This window comes from Lampris incognitus, chromosome 2, assembly GCF_029633865.1.
Source record: "Lampris incognitus isolate fLamInc1 chromosome 2, fLamInc1.hap2, whole genome shotgun sequence".
Classification (NCBI taxonomy): Eukaryota; Metazoa; Chordata; class Actinopteri; order Lampriformes; family Lampridae; genus Lampris; species Lampris incognitus.
Window position 1 is genome coordinate 109,967,376 of NC_079212.1, and position 19,285 is coordinate 109,986,660.

The following is a 19,285-nucleotide window of genomic DNA, read 5'->3' on the forward strand; positions in this document are numbered from 1 at the left end:
AGCAGGATGGTCCAGAACTGGACTTTGAACTTGGGGAGTCAGATGATGAGAGAAACGAGCAGTTTGATGAATGACAGTGTGATGATTCTGATGGTATTACTGTGGTAGTAGTCTATTTATTGATGCACAGGATGTTGATTCTGGACTTGGTTACCCAGGGCTTGATAACAATAATGTAACCATATTCACATATACCCATTACCCTACCCATTACCATTACATATACCCACTAATGATATGGGATTACATGTATCATTGACTAAGTATATGTAAATGTCAATGTTGTTTAAATATTAAAATAGTTCATTACCTCACTATGGTATTCCTTTTTATCATGTATTTTGATTGTGTATTTAAACAAATGTACAGAGACCAGTTTGTGACCTAACTGGCTTTGGTCTAGTTCTCATTTAAGGCTCACAATCACCTCACACAATGAAATAGTATGGGTATATTATACATTTTCTGAATCTTTACAGTCCTGTGAGTATTCCAGTTTTTGTGTTTTGTGTCCCTGATATTCCTAGATGCCACAGGGCCAAAAGAAAGTATATAGTTTAGGCGAAAATTGCAGAAAGATGTGTGTTATTGACGGGTTGAAGAGCTCAAGTGACCTCTATATTTGTGAGAAATATCCACAACAGGGCTTGAATGAAAGCTAAGAAGGTCCCCTTTAAAATGATACCAAAGACAATATTATAGAACATTGAAAAATGTCCTGACCATGAGGCTAAACCAGGATATGCACCAGCGTCTAAAATGCAATTTAGTTTAGCGGGTGGTTAACTTCATGAGCTGATAACTGTGATACAGCTGCCACTCAGGAATGGTTATCATACCAAAATATCATCTACAGACATGGATCCTTTCAAAAATTATGAGTAAGTTTTGCCACCTTGAGTGTACCGAAATATCGTCTGGCCCATGGACTACTGTAACCAGACGTGTTGGCAATAATTACTCTGCACTGGAGAACGCTAGTGTGTTTCTAGGACAGAGCAACGAACTTCGCGAAGGAAATGACGCAACCAACATACGTCATAAATAGTGACATGACGCGTAAATTACGAGCCGTCTTTTTGACGATGACGGCCGTTTCAGGTAGGTCTTATCATATTTTTTGTGCATTTGATCTAAAAGTCGTTTTAATGCAAATATATGTAATTTTAGGAGCACCAAAGGAGCAGCAGGTCTGTATTTCTCTCCCCCCTCCCACATATATTGGGCTATACAAATAAAATTGACTTGACAAAGTTCTTAAACTTTGAAAATGCTAAACCGTCAAAATGGCGGCCTTGGTCGTTGTTTTCCCCGGATTGAAAAGCATGTTCAAACTGGACGCGAGTGTCCGACTGTCGCGTTACATCGGAGGCTCTCTCTGTGCACACCGAAACCGTCCTGTAAACAAGTCCCGTAGCTATCAGCCTTGGCGGCTGCAGATCAGACTGCACACGGTCCTCGTCCATGACGCAGCGCTTCTCAGCGCCAGCGACAGGAAGTAAATAGAAAGTGGGTCCGAGGAAAGTTCAGCTCAAAACGGCGCGCCGCGCCGCGTCGCTCGCGGACAGTTAGGAGTGTTAAAAAAATAAAAAGCATACATTTTCTCCCTCATAGCAGCCGTGATGTGATGTGCCTCGTTTTTTTTTTATTTTTGCTTTTTTTTGTTTTTTGTTTTTGTTTATCATGAGGGCAATCAGTTCTACCACCCTAGGCCATTACCAACATAGTATTTTCAGCTGAAAACTGTAAGATAAATAAACAATGCATTTTAACACCCTAGTATCTCAACAATAGCAGTGTCAGTAATTAGAAAGGAATTCAGGTCTTTTTGTTGTGTATAAGGGTCAAACTGTTTAAACCACACCCCCTTTTTTCAAATACAGATAAAATACAGATAATTTAGTTGATTGATTAAATAAAGTTGCAAATGGTTGAATTTCCACATAGCCCTATCACTATAACCATAACAAAAAAAAACAAACAAAAAAACGGGAGGGATTTTATTGTACCATTTAAAAATGTCCTATCCTTTATTGACATTATAGTGCTTTATCTAAATTATATTCTGCAGTATAAAGGCAGGAGGTAATTAAGGTATTTTGATTATCCTCTGCCTGGGTCTTTTCAGTTATAATTGCCGCTAAGTTACTCACTAAGTGAATCATTTTAGCAAAGGAGTCTGAATGAGATATATTGCATGCTCAATTTACATAGTCTATATCTCTGCCTTAGGCTGTGGAGTTGAATTTTTTCAAAGGGGACCTAGATTGATTAGCATAGGTGTTAAATTGAGAGCTTCAGTGGCCAAAACCCACAAAGTATTGACATGGCCACAATACGTTTTCCACAGAGCCTGTCCTCCCCTCAACTGCATCTCCTTCTCTCTCTTTACTGTTAAATCCCTGCCTCAAAATCAACTCGGTATTGCAATAGTGTGATGATGAACCTATTGATTTCTTGATGTTTCAATGTGAGGTATACCCAGATATGTAGAAGACAGACAGTCTGCTAACCTTTGATAGTACGTATAGTTACATGACTATTTTATACATATCGGCATAGCAGGTAGTGGGATGCACTAGTGCCATGAAAGCAATACGTGGCTGAAAGACATAACATTTTTGCCAAAAGTAACTACTGGTATGCTACATTAGAATAGTGCCCTTTTTCATACTTAAGTGGACTCTATAGAACACTCCATTTATTTGGTTTTCGCAGTCCCCCTTTGAAACAAAAAAGGAGCTATTTTTCCCAAGCAATCTTTTCCTTACTGAGAATGATAATACTTAAATATGTCTCAGACACTACAAATCAGCTCTGTTTGTTTATGCTGCTTAGAGGCAGAGGAGAGAAGAATGAGAGCCTAGAAACTCAGCCATCCATTTTTCTCATACAGTCAGCTGCACTGACATCCACGCAAAGGTTGGCCACAGCCATAAATCACAAGCCACAATAGCGGAGACATTTTGGGCCGGTCCATCATTGGCTGTGTTTTGTTTTCTCATTGCATCTTGGCAAATTGCCGTTATTAATGGGAGAAAGCATAGTTTGCAGCCCTCATTAGATGTTGTTCCAACAGTGCCTCTGATGGATTAAGACAAGCTGGAGGCCTCGCCCGCCTCTACAACCAGTTTATATGAGGCAATTAAATGCCATGCACTCTCCAGCCACTCCACACTGGCTTATGTGTTCTTACAATGATAACTGAGTAGTTCGCTTCACTTCACACAGCATTTCATCGACAAGAAATATACATGCCCGGCATTTTGCCCACAAAACAGGTTAATTTCAGGAATCACCAAGTGGATTGCATCGATGAATGGATGCTTATGGGTAACTTTCAGTGATAATTCACGAGATAATCACTTAATGAATCGCGCACTTTTTTTCAAAGGATTGCTTTTTGAAGTTGTAGATGAAAAGCCAGCTATATTTCGTACCCCAAATCTACACCAGCAGTGTCACCTTGGTGTTACGTATAGGTGAGGCATCATGAGTCAGTCTACATCGAGCATTGCTGCGGGTGTATTCTTCAGCGGTAATGTCCAGATAATGTCTGAAAATTTGAACATTGGCTCGGTATGCATGAGTTAACAAATTGCTTTTTTATATCAGCTTTATAAATGTTATGTCTCTATTTTGACTATTTCCAATATGAAATCCCACATTTTCATGCTTCACTGACATGGGCAGTGGGTAAAAAAAAAAAGAAGACCTGATGCGTAAATTTGACAGGGCATTAAAAAATGACAAACATCATCCATGCGTCTCACGCCCCTAGCACTGGTCTAGACTGCAGAATTGACTACAATGGAAATTCCTTGGCTCCATCAAGCGCAGGTCTTACAGTTGTCTAAAAAAACATGTGCGGTGTAGATTAGGGGTTATTGTGTGGACTTTTAACCGGTCTCAGTATAGGAGCCTAGCTGCTCAGTCTCCAACAGAGAGACCTCTTTTATCTCAGCTGGGCTTGGGATTTTGACGTTTGACAATAATATCATACTTATGGTTCATGCCAAGGACAGGTATGGACAGGTTGCTGTAGGTATGATATAAATGTGACCAGCTGGCTTCCTGTGAATGCAGGGTTTATGAGCGAAGGAATCAATATTGTGCAGCAACCGCATTAAAACAGAACGTAAGCCTCCCTGTTGAGTTTAAGCCTGGCTAAACCTAGACTGTTCACAGTGCTGAACGTACCTTGTCGAAGCTTACTGGGTATATCCAGCCTGACACTAAAGACTTATTTCTCAGCCGAGAAAGCCTCAAGTGTTATCTGCTAATAAAACACACTGCATTGCATGCTGCAGTGTATGAAAATGATTGAAGAGGGTTATTTGGCCTTTAACCTCATTTTCACAAAGATTAAAAAAGGCTGTATAATTTGTAGATTGCTGCTTTCGTTGAGTCTAATGAGAAGCACTTAACCTATTGGATGCGTACATGTTCAGCAAAACACACCCTAGCAGATTTGTAAAGTTTGCTCTGCTGCTTTTATAGAGTCTGCAGTTTTCTCTGTATGATGGAAGTCTCTTACGATCATGTTTTTAGTTCAATTATCGATTTTTTTTTTTCTTCATCTGAGGTCAAATGTCCACACTGACCAACAGCCATAACATGATACTATGATAATACATGATGGCATAATAGGATACCCTAAGAATTATTCTAATAGTGTAATGCAAGTAACTGTGTGCATCCTATACGCATACACCATTCTCTTTAAAATGTGACCTAAAAGTCTGGTGTCCCTACAGACGCTTCCCACCCACATACACAGGCTGTGTCTGTTGGTGGGAAGCCGGATGTGGGTATGTGTCCTGGTCGCTGCACTACCGCCTCCTCTGGTCGGTCGGGGTGTCTGTTCAGGGGGGAGGGGGGACTGGGGGGAGTAGCATGATCCTCCCACGAGCTACATCCCCCTGGCGAAACTCCTCACTGTCAGGTGAAAAGAAGCGGCTGGTGACGCCACATGTATTAAAGGAGGCATGTGGTAGCCTGCAGCCCTCCCCGGATTGGGAGAGGGGGTGGAGCAGTGACCAGGATGGCTCAGGAAATAGGGTAATTGGCCAGGTATAATTGGGGAGAAAAAGGGGGAGAAATCTAAAAAAAATGAATAAAATAAAAATAAAATGTGACCTAAAAGTAAGTATTTTTGCTGAGAATATAAAAACCAACCTCAAAGGTCAATAAGTGCATAGATGTCAATGTGATGTCTCCCTACTGACCTTTTGGATCTCTGTATATTGTAGTTAATCATGTGTAGGCAGTCCTATCTGTAGTTATGTACATTATCTCTGCCAAGACCCACTGCTATATTTTGCAATACACATCCATCATTAAGGGATGTGTCGCTGAGCCTGAGTCTATATAAAGATCAGCACACACCGTTGCTGGCTGTCAAGAGTCAAGATGGACGTTCCTGCTCATTTCAATCTAAAATCCCCACACCAACAGTGTCAAGCCTTGAGTCGATGGACGTTCCTGCTCATTTCAATCTAAAATCCCCACACCAACAGTGTCAAGCCTTGAGTCGATGTGCATCTTTTAAATGTAAAACACAACTTTGTATTTTGCGTTGCAAATCTTGCAAAGGCAGACACAGTAAGGTTTTCACCTTTTCAGCAGCCTTCATATTTGACTAGTGTCAGCTGTCATTTACTGTATGTGCTGCAGAGAGCTTTTTACTCGGGTCATTTGACTTGCTGTTCTGCCTCTTACTGGTGTGTGCTAGCCTTAAGAGGTAGCATAGACTCAAGCTACGGGGGAAAAGCTATTTTGTGACAGAAAAAATATCTTGAGCTGACTTTAAGGAGTAGAATACAAACCAAATGAGAAATCAATACACAAGAAGTTGATCCCATTTTGACCTACTGAGAATATTGTTGGCAAAGCTGAAAAGCTTACAGTGTCCACCTTTACAAAATCACAAACCAAATATCCACATTGGAGTGGGTTTTACTTGACGTATTATCTTGACTGCTGCTCACGCCTTTAACTGGAAAACTTTCTCATTTGCATTTAGTTCAAAACGCAGTGGCTAGACTTTCACCGGCCAAGCCGAGGAGTAGGAGAGGTCACTTTGTCATTTTCGCCAATTTCCATTGGCTTTCTGTTGCATTTACAATTGATTTTAAGACTATATTGATTACTTTGTAAGCAATTAATGGTAGGTATGGCTCATTCTTATATTGATGAGCTTTTATCTCTGTAGGTACAGAAGTATAATCTTAGATCCCCATGCATCTCTTAACTGTCCCCATGTCTGATTGAAAGGCAAAGGGTCATTGAACGGAGTTAGTGTCAGGACCACTAAACTCTGGAAAAATATTTCAGAGACACTGAAAGCATCAACCTCTGCATCTTATTTTAAGACTCTTCTAAGAATTTGCATAATAAGCTTAATAAACTTACATCTAACTGGGAATCATTTTGAAATGTTGTCTCTTCTTTCACCCTATACCATTTAATTCAGAGTCTGCCTGTTCTTTCTGCTTTGTTTTACTATAGCTGTTACCATATCTGTCAACAATATAATTTGTTGTTTTATTTTCTTTTTTTTATCGCTATCATTGTGTTGTTATTGTTATACCTTTGCTTTCCTAGGCTTATATTTGCTTTCCTGACTCAATCTCATTTCATTGTAAAGTATATTACAAGTAAAGTAAGTGCACTATCAAGTTCAGAGTTGTCTTATCGTTTGAACAGACTTTATATGGTGGATATTAGACCATGTTTACACGAGATTATCAATCATAGAAGAATATATTGGAACACTATATTGGAACACTTTCAAAGTTGACTTGGCAAATAAAACATGTCTAATTTATGAAGTAATTTGGATGACATTCGATGGATATTGAAATGCGTGGGAATTATGCCCTTATGCCTTCCCGGTGCAGTGCGTTGCTTTTCTGGTTTCTTGTAGGGATTATTTGAAATTTGAACTTCCCTGGCATGAGTGCATAACCCGTGTAATTCGCTCTTTTCATAATAATTAAAAAGAATTTAAAAAAAATCTTCACCCTTCACCACACTGAATATGCCATTTTTTTCCCATCACGTTTCCTGTTCCATTTTCCTCATCCATGTGCTTCATACCAAGTGAAAAGTTCAAGATTAGTCCCAGCAACCGCCCAAGATTACCATTAGCTTCTGCTGCATTCGGCCTGCACTTTGTTTTGCTGTAAACTTGACCAGATGGTCTTTTGGTTCATCTATTTTACGATACACCTCATAAAACTTGCACATGGTAATGTGGGCATCACTAATAATTGAATTTATGCATGAAGTCATTCTGAATTTAGAAATTATCACATTTTAATTTGTTCAGGACATAATGCCAGTGAATAGAGTGCGATCATTTTTGTGGCGCTCTGGTATTCTCAAATAGATGGTTTTTATTTCACCCCTTAAAACGACATATGACATTTAGCAAGGGCATGCTACACCCATTTTCTTTCTGAGTGACAGACACCGTATCACACCGAGTCAGTGGAAATTTCTGCAGATGGAAAGTTGATTTCCCTGGAACATGCAATTATTACAACCACCTTTTTGAAGAACTCGCAGAGAGACATTTATGTTCCCAGCCTGCTCCTCATGTGGGTTTGTAGTAAGTGGTTGGGATTTTCTCTAAGAGCATCAGCTTTGTGTTAATGACATGCAGTCTCTGGCAAGGTTTATCCATTCAAATTGACTCTAGAGAGAAGATCTCTTCTGTCTGCTGATTAAATTAAGGTTCTTTAATTAGCATATCTAGGTGCACTGACACGAGAGACACTGGCTGATTTGACTCTACCGACACAGAGCTCCAACTATCATTTTTAAAAAGAGAGCACAGTTAAAATGTGGTATTAAAAAATGCCTTCCTCCTTATATACTCAATGCCAGTTAAAATTAGTCAACATGGGCATCTGGGTAGCGTAGCGGTCTATTCCGTTGCCTACCAACACAGGGATCGCCGGTTTAAATCTCCTTGTTACTTCTGGCTTGGTCAGGCATCCCTACGGACACAACTGGCCTTGTCTGCAAGTGGAAAGCTGGATGTGGGTATGTGTCGTGGTCGCTGCACTAGTGCCTCATCTGGTCAGTCAGGGCGCCTGGTCGGGGTGAGGGAGAACTGGGGGGAATAGCGTGATTCTCCCATGTGCTAAATCCCCCTGGCAAAATTCCTCTCTGTCAGGTGAAAGGAAGTGGCTTGTGACTCTACATATATCAGAGGAAGGATGTGGTAGTCTGCAGCCCTCCCCGGATCGGCAAAGGGGGTGGAGCAGAGACTGGGATGGCTCGGAAGAGTGGAGTAATTGGCCAAGTACAGTTGGGGAGAAAAGTGGAGAAAAATCAAAAAAAAAAAAAAAGAAGGTCAACATTCCCTACGTTTCTCTATCATATCACCATCCGAAAGACTTATGTGGAAAAATGGCACTCATTATCGTGAAGCCAAACATACACACCAGCACAGAAGCAGAATATAGGCAATGTCTGTCAAATATAAAAAATTCTTACCTGGGTTATTGAGCATGCATAAAGACATAAAAAGTGCTATTTTTAGAATTGTCCTTCAATGGGAAAACCCAGCTCTGTAGTCAAGTGGATGATGGAGGCTAGCACAGCTCTGGGAGCAGCGGTTGATGTGAAGCCAAAAATCACCTATGTGAGGAATTTCATATTGAAGTGAGTAGGAGGAAGTATCCTTCTTGACACCCATAGGATGACACTGGTGCATTTCCAACTGTGGGGATGTTTCTTTGCTGATGTGTGTATATATATATACACTACCGTTCAAAAGTTTGGGATCACCCAAACAATTTTGTGTTTTCCATGAAAAGTCACACTTATTCACCACCATATGTTGTGAAATGAATAGAAAATAGAGTCAAGACATTGACAAGGTTAGAAATAATGATTTGTATTTGAAATAAGATTTTTTTTACATCAAACTTTGCTTTCGTCAAAGAATCCTCCATTTGCAGCAATTACAGCATTGCAGACCTTTGGCATTCTAGCTGTTAATTTGTTGAGGTAATCTGGAGAAATTGCACCCCACGCTTCCAGAAGCAGCTCCCACAAGTTGGATTGGTTGGATGGGCACTTCATTGAGCAGATTGAGTTTCTGGAGCATCACATTTGTGGGGTCAATTAAACGCTCAAAATGGCCAGAAAAAGAGAACTTTCATCTGAAACTCGACAGTCTATTCTTGTTCTTAGAAATGAAGGCTATTCCATGCGAGAAATTGCTAAGAAATTGAAGATTTCCTACACCGGTGTGTACTACTCCCTTCAGAGGACAGCACAAACAGGCTCTAACAGGTACTATTTAATGAAGATGCCAGTTGGGGACCTGTGAGGCGTCTGTTTCTCAAACTAGAGACTCTAATGTACTTATCTTCTTGCTCAGTTGTGCAACGCGGCCTCCCACTTCTTTTTCTACTCTGGTTAGAGCCTGTTTGTGCTGTCCTCTGAAGGGAGTAGTACACACCGGTGTAGGAAATCTTCAATTTCTTAGCAATTTCTCGCATGGAATAGCCTTCATTTCTAAGAACAAGAATAGACTGTCGAGTTTCAGATGAAAGTTCTCTTTTTCTGGCCATTTTGAGCGTTTAATTGACCCCACAAATGTGATGCTCCAGAAACTCAATCTGCTCAAAGAAGTGCCCATCCAACCAATCCAACTTGTGGGAGCTGCTTCTGGAAGCGTGGGGTGCAATTTCTCCAGATTACCTCAACAAATTAACAGCTAGAATGCCAAAGGTCTGCAATGCTGTAATTGCTGCAAATGGAGGATTCTTTGACGAAAGCAAAGTTTGATGTAAAAAAAATCTTATTTCAAATACAAATCATTATTTCTAACCTTGTCAATGTCTTGACTCTATTTTCTATTCATTTCACAACATATGGTGGTGAATAAGTGTGACTTTTCATGGAAAACACAAAATTGTTTGGGTGATCCCAAACTTTTGAACGGTAGTGTATATATATATATATATACACTCACCGGCCACTTTATTAGGCACACCTGTCCAACTGCTCGGTAACGCAAATTTCTAATCAGCCAATCACATGACAGCAACTCAATGCATTTAGGCATGTAGACATGGTCAAGACGATCTGCTGCAGTTCAAACCGAGCATCAGAATGGGGAAGAAAGGTGATTTAAGTGACTTTGAACGTGGCATGGTTGTTGGTGCCAGACGGGCTGGTCTGAGTATTTCAGAAACTGCTGATCTACTGGGATTTTCACACACAACCATCTCTAGGGTTTACAGAGAATGGTCCAAAAAAGAGAAAATATCCAGTGAGCAGCAGTTCTGTGGGCGAAAATGCCTTGTTGATGCCAGAGGTCAGAGGAGAATGGCCAGACTGGTTCGAGCTGACAGAAAGGCAACAGTAACTCAAATAACCACTCATTACAACCGAGGTATGCAGAAGAGCATCTCTGAACGCACAACACGTCGAACCTTGAGGCAGATGGGCTACAGCAGCAGAAGACCACACCGGGTGCCACTCTTGTCAGCTAAGAACAGGAAACTGAGGCTACAATTCGCACAGGCTAGCCAAAATTGGACAATAGAAGATTGGAAAAACGTTGCCTGGTCTGATGAGTCTCGATTTCTGCTGCGACATTCGGATGGTAGGGTCAGAATTTGGCGTCAACAACATGAAAGCATGGATCCATCCTGCCTTGTATCAACAGTTCAGGCTGGGGGTGGTGGTGTAATGGTGTGGGGGATATTTTCTTGGCACACTTTGGGCCCCTTAGTACCAATTGAACATCATGTCAACGCCACAGCCTACCTGAGTATTGTTGCTGACCATGTCCATCCCTTTATGACCACAGTGTTCCCATCTTCTGATGGCTACTTCCAGCAGGATAACGCGCCATGTCATAAAGCTTGAATCATCTCAGACTGGTTTCTTGAACATGACAATGAGTTCACTGTACTCAAATGGCCTCCACAGTCACCAGATCTCAATCCCATAGAGCACCTTTGGGATGTGGTGGACCGGGAGATTCGCATCATGGATGTGCAGCCGACAAATCTGCAGCAACTGCGTGATGCTATCTTGTCAATATGGACCAAACTCTCTGAGGAATGTTTCCAGTACCTTGTTGAATCTATGCCATGAAGGATTAAGGCAGTTCTGAAGGCAAAAGGGGGTCCAACCAGGTACTAGCAAGGTGTACCTAATAAAGTGGCCAGTGAGTGTATATATATATATATGATGTTTTTGTTTTTTAAATTTAAATTTAATTAGCTACTTCTCGGGTAGTACGGTGGCACAGTGGTTAGTGCAGTTGCCTCACAGTAAGAAGGTCCTGGGTTTGAGCCCAGGGGTAGTCCAACCTTGGGAGTCGTCCCAGGTTGTCCTCTGTGTAGAGTTTGCATGTTCTCCCCTCTTCTGCGTGGGTTTCCTCCGGGTGCTCCGGTTTCCTTCCCACAGTCCAAAGACATGTAGGCCAGGTGAATCGGCTGTACTAAATTTTCCTTAGGTATAAATGTGTGTGTGTATATGTGTGTGGACCCTGTGATAGCCTGGCAGCCTGTCCAGTGTGTCTCCCCACATGCCACCCAAAGACTGCTGGGATAGGCTCCAGCATCCCCGCGACCCTGAGAGCAGGATAAGCGGTTTGGATGATGGGTGGATGGATGGACAGCTGCTTCTCATTCGGAATGAATGGGGACTGTGTTGCTGCTAGCAAAATCACTTCCAGTGTTTCTTCACTGTTAGATTTGATTGAAAGAATGGGATCGCTTGTCAACTTGACATACTGTGCTAATTTCAAGTAATATCATGAAAAAAATCCAAATGAAGTCCATCTGGGAATGGAAAAGAGATGTATTATCTTTCTCAACTAGAGTAACCAAGTGTTTTCCAATTAAAGATTCACATGCAGTCATTTTCCTCATTGGGAATGTTGTGTTAATTCAGTTCTGAGGCAGGCTAGCACCAAGGTATTGCATAATGATAGAAATGTTTTACGTGTGGTTTAAAATTAATTAGTAAATGCCAGCTACTTCCTTACAAGTGCAACAAGCCCAAAGCACAGCAGAGATGAGCATGTGATGGACAAACTGAAAACATGGAAGTAGGGGAGTTGTGATATAGCGGTATTGACAATAACCGTGGTATTTACAAATTAAAAGTTGATATCATGTTAATAATACACATATGATAATATCGTGTAAATAATCCAGCACCTCTTAAATCATTCCCCTTTCTGTTCTCGATTTGCCCCCCCCCCTCCACACACACACATACACACACAGACACACAGACACACACATACACTTGATCTGGTGCAGTAACTAGCTAGCTAGCTACTGCCACAGTGTGTGGCTACTACTGCCATGCAAAATCATGTCATGAAAAATGGAAAAAGGAAAAAATCATGTAAGGACATGGTCAGTGGATATTAAATCACAGTATATCAGAGTGGTTAGTTGTCAGCTGGTGGTCTCACACACAAACTCTGTCCCCTGCTCCTCACAAGTGATTGTGTTTCAGTTGACATTGTATTGTTGGCAGATGTTGGGCCTTGTGGATCTCTTGTTTATCAGTTCATCTGATTGCCTTTTCAACATCCATTAAGTGTAATTGTTGTTTTTGTACCCTTCAGTTATGGTTGCAGACACTCTCTCCACCTCCCTACATTTGCATTTTTGAGTGTAATTAATTTGCTAAACAAAAAGAGACAGAATGCACGGTAAAAAAGGTAAAAGATGAATTTGACTGATAGTATCATTTTTTCAAATTTTCTATAGATATTGTGATAATATTGTTATCGTGAATTCTTTTGGCCATGATAATCATGTAGTGAAAATCTGATATTGTGACAACCCTATGTGGAAGTGGACCAAATTAAATAAATAAATAATGTTTGACAGACTTTGGTATTGCTAATGTTTTCATAGTCCATGCATAATGTATTATCCTCAATAACTGTGAGATAAACTTGTGCTGGAACTCATTTCGCTGATGTTCCAGTATGTTTTTTTTTTATTGCTCCAGTAGCTTTTCAGTTTGTAGTCTAAAACTGAGGACAGAAACAGAAGTGTGCCAGTAGCCACATACTTCACTTAAGGGTGGGGATACCTGCAGCCAGTTGAGACTGAAGATGTCACTTAGATGATAAGTGATGAAACGTTTCTGTCAATAATAATAATAATACATTTTATTTGTGGGCACCTTTCAGAGCACTCAAGGACACCTTACAGAACACAGTAAAAAACAAGCAGCACCTTGTCAGACAGCATAAAATCAAAACAAAGCAGGGTGGACAATTAAAATTTAATGCAACAGATAGTAAGTATAAAACCATCATCTGCACAAAACTCAATGAAGTGTAGATCAGACTGAATATGCCAGTTTGAAAAGGTGTGTTTTGAGATGGGATTTGAAGGTTGAAAGAGAGTCAATATTGTGGATGTTTTGTGGGAGAGAGTTCAATCGGCAGGGGGCATAATGACTGAAGGCTTTAGACCCCATGGTAGTGAAGCGGGCTGATGGTGTAGTGAGTTGGAGAGCAGAAGAGGATCTGAGAGTGCGGGAGGACGTGGAGATGAAGGAGGTCGTAAAGATACGAAGGAAGATAGGTTATTAATTATTATGAATAAACATTGTATCCAAATGAACTGATTCAACTTTCTTTGATTTTTCATACCTGGATTATTGAGCCTGCATAAAGACATTCACTTAAGTGTGTTTCTGATGCCTCTCCTCTAGATATCAGAAAAACACACAAATAGTAATTCATACAGCTTTATAGAACATTTCAGTCACGCAAACTAGATTGTATTGTATGCTAACAGTTTTTAGATGCAAATAAAAAAAAATCTCATGGATCTGGAAATCACTCACATTTAGTAATCTACCGCTAGGGTTGGTAATAGAGCTCTAAAGTTAAAGTGTGTTTTGTGAGGCTTAAGGTGCTTGATAAATGAAAACAAAGAAATTGGGAAAAAACATTTAATAATTTTTGATCACAATGTCAAAATGAACAGCTCAGCATTCGCCCCCCTTCAAGTTCACATCAGAAAGACCAGACTCCTGCCATAAATCCCTACTGAGCACATAGAGTGTGGTTGTGTGTACATTGAACACCTGTTTTCAAAGAGATACTATATAGCGAGTGTGTTACCGCTGGACATGAGAGCTTCGATAGCAAGGTGCCAAAGTGCTGGGAGGTATGGGAGGAGAGATGCCCCATCCTTGTTATGAAATGAGATAAGTTTCATGACAAAACATAGTTTTCCTTTCAATTACTTTCAAATATTCCTTTTCATTTCCTTTCCACTATTGCATCTTATTGCACCTATTTTTATTTTATTTTTTTATGTTATCGCGCATATATATTTTATTATTTTGTTATTCTTTTAACTTTTACCTTTCAATTTGCTGTTCATTTTCCCTCTTGCACGGACATACGTACCAAGTCAAATTCCTTATATGTACTTGAACTTAACAATACATATGATTCTGATTTCCTTTGTGTTAATTTGCATTTAAAATGTCAAAGAAGGGGTCTCTGTAATCAACACTATTAATTGATTTTTTTAAAAAATTATTTTTGTCTTTCCTTTCTGCTCTGACAAATTTAGATCCTGCCTTTGTCTCCTCTCTGGCCCCGCCCCTCTTTTATTCTTGTTCGTTGGTGGAACTAGACGTGACAGTGATGAGCTGTGCACCTCAGCAAAAATGAAAATGTGTTTCAACTTTAGAAAGTTGTAGAGCACTCATGAAGCTAGGCTCTAAAAAGAGGCCAGGTCCGTGAAATGGGTAAAGAGCAGTCAAAGTCCAACCCTTCGATAGAAAATAATACAAAGATACATGCAGTGCTTTTTTACAGGTCTGGTGGGTACACAGCCTATGTGTGCTGAATGCAAATTGACCAAGTCCTAACTTACATGGAATCAATAACAGCAGTGCTGTGCATCTGTGATATTGTGTCTCCTTGTTTTTATCAACTGCTGAAAATCTTAACCTTAAACAACTGCTGTACGCGAGTACTTTTTTTGAGAGGGGTGAAGAGAAAATTTTACTGTTTTTGGTTCCAATTTGGCATGTGCAATTCCCTCTTTTTCCTCTTCGGCAGTCACTCAGGGTCGAGTATGACTGTCTTCCTTCAAGCTGCTTGTGGGTCTTCAGGTTGGTGTAGTTCCTTGCAGGAGGATGCCTGCACGTAACAGCTTTTTACGTGGAGTGGCTGATGCCCCTGCAGCCTCCACACGGTCCTTGGCAGGGGGTGACCAGAGTCCAATGGCATGGAGGACCAAGAAGATTGGGGACCACCCTCTGTTGCAGCCTTCATCCACCTTCTCTGGCATTGTGACCTGAAGACATCTTCCGCCAGTTCCACTGTTGAGGTCTTTGTTTGATCGCGCTTCGTCTGGAACCTCCCCCTTGACCTATCTGGCTTGGGTGAGCCTACCAGGATTCAAGCTCTGGATGGCATAGCTCTTGGGATCATTAGTACATGCAAGTTTCTCCACCACGGCAAGGTGGCAATTCAAGAGAAGTGCAATTCCATATTTTACTAAGGCCCCTATAGTGGTTGGGGTTTGTGTAGTTGTCCATGTGTCCTCAGCTACACATGAAGCCAGCCGACTGCTTCTTCTCACCTGCCAGCTGGAGGTTTTTCCAGGAGACTGTAAGCATGTGAAGGCTCAGGGTACAAGCTGTACAAGCACCCCACTACCCATAGGAGTGTCTTGACTGTAATGGTGGAGCACATTCGCCACCCGAGTGCCCCTGCATGAAGTATTAACTTCTTACATGGTCTAAAATATTAATTTTAAAATTATTCTTAGGTGATTTGGTTTTTAAGTAAGCTAACCAATTATAAAATGTAATTGAATAACAGCAATTTCACCAAACTTGTAACTATGCAAAGGGATTGAGGCTATGTGATGAAATTAACAAATGCTACAGAAACTCACAAGTGATGAAGCAATTTTTATGTGTGGCTAAGAAGAGATTGATTTGGAATCTGTCACATTTACTGTCAGTTTCTGATTTAGATAAACATGCTTAATATATATTTTACTCATATGCTACTAATACTGTATGTAAAAGACTTTTTAATTACCTCTAAGTTCCCAAGGTTGTGTTAGTACTATAATTTGTGTGTAAGAGCTGCACAATGCGGCTTCCTCATCACATTGCATTCAGCGTTATGTCTAGTGCAAACCCTGCTCAACAACCCTACACTCAAGCTCAATGTCAAAATATAAAAGGACTGTGTCAAGAGTGCTTAGACATTAAGACCTCATCCTTCGGCTCCATCGCTGGCCTAGGACCAAATCCTGACAGAGGAGTCTTTCCTGTGCCTCTTTCTTAGTGTCTCTTTCAGTTTCACTGCTGTTTCAGTAAGGGGAACAGAATAATTACCATGGTCTTTGTTTTGATCAGTAGAGGCGGACCCAAAATTCAGACACAGACAATGGAATTAAGTGATATGAAAAGGGTTTATTGCAGTAATAAAAGGAGGGATGAGGATGGCAGGCAAGGCAGGAAGTAGAGAGGTGATTGCGGATGGCTGAGTTGAGCTGGATGGAGGTTAGGAGAGTTGAGCTGAGCAGGACAGGTGGACGAGGGGCTGAGTGTGGCTGGCTGAAGATAAGCTCTGGGGTTTAGTAAGCGAGCAGGCAGACAGGCAGGCAGGCGGGGGGACCGGAGAGTAGTGATCCTGGAAGCACAAGGAAACAGGGTAAATGCAGGTAATGCAAACAACATGAGGAATAACTCTGAATATGCTATTGCAGAGTGGCCCAGAAGAAGAAACTGCCACCGTAGTTGAAAAAATGATCTGGCGGTGAGTGGATGGAGAACCGGAGTTGATATACTGTTGGGTTAATGAGTTGTGTGCGGGCTGGGCAAGTGAGGTGAATGAGTCACAGCTAGGAGGGAGCCGAAGAGTGCCAGGGAAGGAAGACACACACACACACACACACACACACACACACACACACACACACACACACACACAGAGGAGAAGACAGGAGACACCTGGGAAAAGGGAAACACATGAAAACACAAGGGAAATAACTGGAGGCACAGCCGGGGCCGTGACAGACGTCGCACTTGTCTTTTTAAAAAAAGAGAATGACAGAGAAACAGTTCCATACATGGGGGCATTTATAAAATCTCTTTAAAACTAACTAAGCTCTATATCAAAAGCTTAAAATCAAATATGACTTCATTGTTTCATTTTGTTGTGCTCGTGCCCATGTGCAGTTTGTTTTAGTGAAACACTTCCCGCTGTCTTCCACTGTCAGGAAACAGACTAAACTGCACCCACCACGTTTCAGCTCACAACCACACCGTGACATTTGGACTGCAAGTGGTTTCCAACAAGACGCTGACTGTACTGACACTGTGAACTCATTGAGGTGCAAAGGTTCACATGAGCATCTTAAGCGTGAATGAAGTTTGTTTTCGGTTCGGTTTGAACGGAAGGAAGTCTATACTTTATATTAGCGTGACATTGCTTATTAGAGTTTTCTTTCAGGCCCCCATCTCTTAGAAGCAATCGTTTGTGCAGCATTTAAAAAGGGAAATCCAATTGGACTGCCCACGGCTCTCAGTAAATCTTACGAGAGAAATCAACACTAGTATGGGTTTGATTTTGACATGCCTTGCTTTTTGTTTTGTATTCATTTAATTAGATTTTTCTTTTTTTTTTTTCTTATTTCCCCCTCTAGAATAATGAAGGGCACATGCTGTTCAGATAATTGTGCTTCCTCTTCTCGAGGTTTATTGTACAGTAGTACACTGTGTTTACTGTAACTGTGATTATTAAGCGCTCTGGGACAACATGTGATATAGAGCTGTACATATAAAATGTGTTTGACTTGACTCGAGTATTGGCTGGGGAGGTGCCAGACAGATATGGTTCGCTGACGGTGATAAGAGCGTACTGTACACCAACGTAAACAATGGACTGCATAGATGACAAAATTTTTGAAAAGAGGTTGCGAATATAAGGTTGCTGGCATGAAACCCAAACTAGCTAACAATATGTGTGCCAGGGTAGTGGGGGAAAAAGTAAAAGAAAATGTTAATTCCCCCCTTTAGTCGCTGTTGTTGAGATTTCCTTTTTGCAAGGTACTCAACCCACAACCGCTCGAGTGGAGCTGTTCACTTCCAAACAGCTGAATAAAAGGTGTTGTTAAAGTCTTTAAATCCATAAGCGAGAATCGGGAATCTATTACAGAAGTATATAGGTGGGATTAGCTTTACAGGAAATAACAGTGTGTTGATTTATAATTCTTGAATGATCCGCACCTGTTGCCCGTATTCAGCAGTCAGTTTTATTTTGGTTGCAGTAAATGTGTACTCAAAGCGTACACTCAAGTGAATTATGCAATTTTTCTCTTCACCACAATGAGACTCTTCTCCGTGTTTTCTTTCAGGATACCTGACAGTGACCATAGAGCCTCTGCCTCCAGTTGTTGTGGGAGAGACCGTTACTCTCAAGTGCAACTTCAAAACTGATGGACGGCTTCGCGAGATCGTATGGTACAGGGTGAGTAAAACTGTACACATTGACAAGGCAATTAAGCAGCCAATAAGCTCTGTGGTGTTAATTTTTATTCACTGCCAGACGTATTGTATTGCAAGGGGGAAAAAGCCAATATCAAATTCCCGGGTTTTATTGTTTGTCGAGTTAGTAGACCATGACTGCTCTGTGCAACTCCGGTCGTGAGAGAACGAGCAGGGATTTTGGCCTGCTGGATGGGGAGCATTGCTGGCTGCTGCTGGGATCTTGATTCCTCAATCAGTTGGTCATTGCCATCACCGCTTAATTGTTCACAGCTGGCAACACTGTGGTTATTTCAATCCCAGTAGGGGCATAACCCTGCATGAATACTGTTGATTATTAAAGAGCCTCTTTGTGTCTTCAAGACGGAGTTCAAAAGGTGACTGATATGGATGATGAGCAAACTGATACACCCTCATTTTTGCATCATAGCGAAATTATTGAAAATTGGAAATAAATAAATAAATAGGATGTCAAAGTCCTTAAAATGGGCTTTTGTTGTGTCTGAAAGGAAGCTGTCAAAATAATCGCCACTAAGCATTTGAACTGGAAAGAGGCAGCAGCTGTCAGTAGCACATCTTCCCTTGACTGCACACATTTGCCTAAGACTCAACAATATGCAAAATGAAGGGTTGCTCAATTAAAGGATATGCATTACTGCATTACTTGAAGATGCTACCCTCTGTTGTGCATTGACACTGTGATTTTAAGTAGGAAATAATCAAAAGTGTGCCATGATTT

At 41.0% G+C, this 19,285-nt stretch overlaps 1 protein-coding gene across 1 annotated transcript in view; it reads left to right on the forward strand.

The window, feature by feature from the left end:
- Positions 1-19,285, forward strand: part of igsf21a (immunoglobin superfamily, member 21a) — a 396,954-nt gene that overhangs the window by 136,201 nt on the left and 241,468 nt on the right. The window contains exon 2 of the mRNA XM_056274983.1: positions 18,417-18,529. Within this exon, the coding sequence (XP_056130958.1) occupies positions 18,417-18,529 (113 nt within the window). The remainder of the gene's footprint in view (positions 1-18,416; positions 18,530-19,285) is intronic.